Source organism: Nematocida homosporus (assembly GCF_024244095.1).
Source record: "Nematocida homosporus strain JUm1504 chromosome Unknown 4368, whole genome shotgun sequence".
Lineage (NCBI taxonomy): Eukaryota > Fungi > Microsporidia > Nematocida > Nematocida homosporus.
The window spans coordinates 1-4,686 of record NW_026250589.1 but is presented as its reverse complement, the minus strand read 5'-3'; the positions used below and the strand labels follow the sequence as shown (position 1 = coordinate 4,686).

The 4,686-nt window shown below is 42.1% G+C and overlaps 3 protein-coding genes across 3 annotated transcripts; 2 read left to right on the top strand and 1 right to left on the bottom strand.

The window, feature by feature from the left end:
• Positions 1–507: 507 nt before the first annotated feature.
• On the top strand, positions 508–3,450 carry NEHOM01_2465 (insulysin; the record flags this gene model as incomplete). Its single annotated transcript, XM_051491341.1, has 1 exon — positions 508–3,450. The coding sequence occupies one exon, from the start codon at positions 508–510 to the stop codon at positions 3,448–3,450; it is 2,943 nt and encodes a 980-aa protein (XP_051347301.1).
• A 30-nt stretch (positions 3,451–3,480) lies between these two features.
• Positions 3,481–3,924, bottom strand: NEHOM01_2464 (uncharacterized protein; the record flags this gene model as incomplete). Its single annotated transcript, XM_051491340.1, has 1 exon — positions 3,481–3,924. The coding sequence occupies one exon, from the start codon at positions 3,922–3,924 to the stop codon at positions 3,481–3,483; it is 444 nt and encodes a 147-aa protein (XP_051347300.1).
• A 192-nt stretch (positions 3,925–4,116) lies between these two features.
• NEHOM01_2463 (uncharacterized protein) lies at positions 4,117–4,686 on the top strand (the record flags this gene model as incomplete). Its single annotated transcript, XM_051491339.1, has 1 exon — positions 4,117–4,686. A coding segment is annotated over one exon (570 nt), but the record flags the coding sequence as incomplete, so codon positions are not given.

Here is a 4,686-nt window from a genome sequence, read left to right as displayed (position 1 = left end):
CAGAGATAATGTCATGGATTTTGCAAATCGCATTGAATATATATAGAGGTCACAGGATTATCTAGCCAGGAAATTGATAAGAGTAATAAAGATCTTTAAGAAATTCAAAAATATGATTTTGTTAAAAATAGATTAGAAAACTAGATGACTCTTTATAATTCTGTTGTTGCTTTCAATACATGCGACTTCGCTACTAAGCAGTTGCAGATCTCGGATTTTCCAGCATCAGGAAACAAAGCATTATACTAGATCTTATAAAAAATCACAACTCCGATGATGATGAACAATAAAGATAGTCTTTTAATACTGTACGTTTTCTAAACTCAGCATAGGTTAGTTAAAGAATGCTGAGGGCTTTCATGCACCGCACTTCTTGCTAAATTCCATATCTATATTTTCAAAATTGATCTTATCTAGGAAATTTAATACATTCTTTGTTGTGCACACAAACAAAAACAAACAGTAATTTGCTATCTTTATATCTGACTTTTGTTTCTCAGAACACACATGATCGGGATAGCGAAGCTTGCACTGCTAATGATTTTGCCAATCATTGGCCTGATTATTCTTGAGGTACCTTCCCATGGTTCTCAACACAGTAAGCCTAAACCTACGCCTATCCTATTTCGCGACGGTCAAGTCTATACTCATTTACAAGGATCGCTTGATCAAAACAGCTACAAAACCATCGTTCTACCCAATAAGCTCCAAGTTGTCTTAATCACGAACCCTAATGCTATAAAAGGTGCGGCCTGTTTAAAGGTTCAAGTTGGAGACATGCATGCCCCCACCGAACACCTTGGGATGGCCCATCTTTTAGAACATATGTTGCTCATGAGCACCGAAACTTATCCCGATGCCAACCATTATAGAAAGTTTATCCAGGACCACGGTGGATATTGCAACGCATTTACGTACCAAGAGTACACGGAATATCATTTCCAAGTTGCAGTTGATCACCTTAAGCAATCACTAGATATATTTAGTGAGTTTTTCAAATGCCCACTAATTGATTCTCAATATCTGGAAAGCGAAATAAAGATTGTGCACAGCGAACTGGAAGCAAGATTGGGCGATGAGTATTTGCGATACTTTCAGCTCAACATACACCTGACTAAGCCCGAGTCCCTACTATCGAAGTTCACAATAGGATCAAAAGAGACCCTTAAAAACACCAAGCGAGAACACGTGCTTTGTTTTTGGAAACAGTACTATCGGCCAGACAGAATGCAGTTAGTAGTCTATGGAAAAGAGTCGCACGATGTCCTAGAAGGCTACGTCAGAGAGCACTTCTCAGCAATCAAGGACCAGTCCGACCAACCGTGGATCTTTTCCGATCCACCATACGAGTTGCTGGGCAGCACCCCTTCCAAGCCAAGCAAGAACGATACATCGCACCACTTGATCAGACCTGACTTGCAAAACAAACTAGTATACTACAAACCACTTGACCCCAACACTAAAAAATCCCAACTATCGGTTAAAATTCAACTGCCACAAACATTCCATGCGTACAAAGAGAAAACGGTGGAATTTATAGGCAATGCGCTTGATGAAGAAAAGGAGCGAAGTGGATTCAACTCGTTAATTAGAGAGGGCATAATTGTATCCAGCTGGTGTGTCGACGACCTGAAGCCTACAGGAAACTCGATAACGCTCGGAGTTGAGTTTAATTCCAATGCGCAGCCGTTGATTGAAAGTATTCTCAATCTTATACAGGCCAAACTAGAGTTGGTTCGCGAAATGGCGGGTCAGGAGCTTTACAATACTTATAAGCAGATCTTCCAAAACAGAATGGAGGAGTACAGTCCAAAGACGGCGATAGAGACGGTTTTGCACATTGCCAAGTGGCTTCCGTGGATGGCTTTAGAGGACATTTTCTCTCTACGGTACAAATTTGAAGCCTTCAATGCCAAGGAGTTCGATCGTTTTGTTGGCATCGCATTAGACCGCTCAAAATGGTTAGTGACGGTTCGAACAAACGAGATGCCAGTCGGTGCACCTCTCCAGACTGAGCCTTATTACAGCATTGAATATGCGGTAGTAGACCTGACCGGCAAAACAGATGAGAAAGCAGATTTAATTGCACAGGAGATGGAGTGGGGCACCAACTATATCTTTGAGGAAGTTGATTTGGACATGGCCAGAAAGAACGACCAGCTTTCAGCTAAGTTCGGCAGCTTTATTACAAATGCTACTCTCTGCCCCTTTCCGGAGCCATACAACTATACACCCACCATCTCCTATACCGAGAAAGGCTTAACAGCTCATTTGGCTTATTGCAAAGGCATCACAACCAAAAAGACTCGAGTAGATATCATTTTGGAGACTCCGGACATTGACAAGAGCATTTCTGCGCATGTGGCATTCCGCGGGTACATATCCGCCTATTTGAAGGGATTCAGGATTAGGCATTACGAGAAGGCTAGGCTTTCCGACACAGATATAGCAGATCTCTATATTCGGAGCGGAAAGCTTTACATAACATTCCAAGGATACCCTTTGGTTATTCAAGACCTCATTAATCTCTTCTTTGTTGATTTTGCTGCTTCGCACGAAGACTATCTTGTTATGACCCAGACTTTGGCTCCGATTGAGTTTGACGATAATTTGTGCGCACAGCCCCACGATCTTTGTCAAAGCGAGGGGTTTAGACTGTACACCCAATCACCGCCTTTTATCCCAACCGACCTCATTGGGGCTGCCAAACACATTAAGCTTGAGGATATAATCGCTATTACCCAGGCCAAGATATCTATCTTTGTGTTTGGAAACACCACCAAGTCGGAGTTCGATAGTATCATTAAAATCGTCAAGAAACATGTTACACCAACCACTCGACCTCAGAACCCCAAATCTACCTTGTATCCAGCACGGGTTGAACTGCCAACAGTAGACAAGCTCAACAATGCGGTTATGCTGATCCATAGATTCACAAGGCCGGACAGGATAAGAGATTATATGATGGCTCAATTGCTTTACCAAATTCTGCATGGAGTCTTCTTCGATCAGCTCCGAACCAAAGAAGGGTTTGGATATAATGTTTATAGCGAACATTGGGGAGTGGACGGCAAGGCCTATTTCACCATGACTATTCAAGGCACAAAAGACATAGGTTTGGTTGAGGCCCGCATGCGAGCTTTTGCTCAAAGCATAAGTGATCAGATCACTAGCCTTTCTGCTGAGGAGTTCCTGAAGCACAAATCAACCGTTGCAAGCAATGTTAGTAGTATAGCCCTTAGCCTTCGTGGTTTTGCCATTAACAGATGCTTTTACTGGGGACACGTTGATATTGACGTGAACATTAAGGAGATATGCTACACTGCTATTCAAGGTATCACTAAGAAGGAGTTAGCTGAATATATGCGCCAGCATGCTAATGACTTTGATGTAATTTGCTCTTCTAGCAAGTTTACCAAGTTTGCTATAACCATGCATCCTACTCAATAAAAGATACCTCTTACTTTTGAGCCGTAGATACTATGCTGTGCTTATGGAAAGGAGCTTCTGCTTCAACCAAGGTGACTCTACTAAAGATGAATCATTGACCAGTCGCATTTTATCAGCATTGAAGTCTGGCATGAGTGTAACTGATCTGGCCATCATCGAACTACCTATCTGTCTTTTGGCCCAGGCACGCATTCTTGTCTTGATATTGAATGACAGTATGGAGAAATAGAGCATTGGCATAATGGCTGAAATTACCAGCAGGATATTTAAATGCACACAAACCAATACTAACGCCCACATTCTGCAGTTCAAACTGTGACTAGTCGAGCCAACTGAAGCAATGAGTTCAAAAATGACAAAAAGAAGCATCTTGTGCTCATATCGGGAAGCCCACGGCATAGGTACAAGTGAAATTAAGACAAATGGTTGGCTTTGAAGATAGCAGAGATAATCTAGGCTAGCAATGGCTTTCATTTACTCTATACTAACGAATTAGCTATAGTGCAACAACTTATGCTATGTACCACCAGACACTTGCCATGGTTGTGTGTAAAACCAAAGTGTGCTCCTATAGGGGTGCAGCCTGTTATCCCCTTTAATTTAACTAACCATTACCCAATAAGTGGCTCGTTGGCTATATCTAAACAATACTTTTGAAAAGCAATCATGGGGGCCATTAAGCGTACAAGTAAGACGTTGATTATAACCGGGATAGGATGCATCCTCCTAGTCTCTAGTGCATGGTATCTCTTATATATAATGCGTTGGAGAGGAGTGAAGCTCTCATCTCCTATTAGCATGCTTGGGTTTCCACACGAATCCACTGATAATCAACAAGGGTCAATAGAGGAAGACGGGGAGGAATCCTCGGACATAGTTACGGAGGACGACATGCGGTTCTACTATCTACAGGGCTTGGCTAGACCGGAAGTGGCCAGCTCTTTCTTAGCTACAGCGAAGGACATAACAATATATCCCGGTACGAGCATTGATCATGCCTATATTAAAGACACCTTCATACCTAATATGGTGCACAAGCCTTACAAAGGATATAACGATACAAAAAGCCTGTACATCTATTCGATCTTTATATGGCTGACCGAGAATGGAAAAGAGGGCCCAGAACCCCACTTAATATTCCCACCAGGGGAAAGTTATGACATATTGTGGTTAAGGCTTATCAATGATTTTAGTTGCCAGTATGCATGGCTTTGTCATTGCCTGTCCATTCCGAAA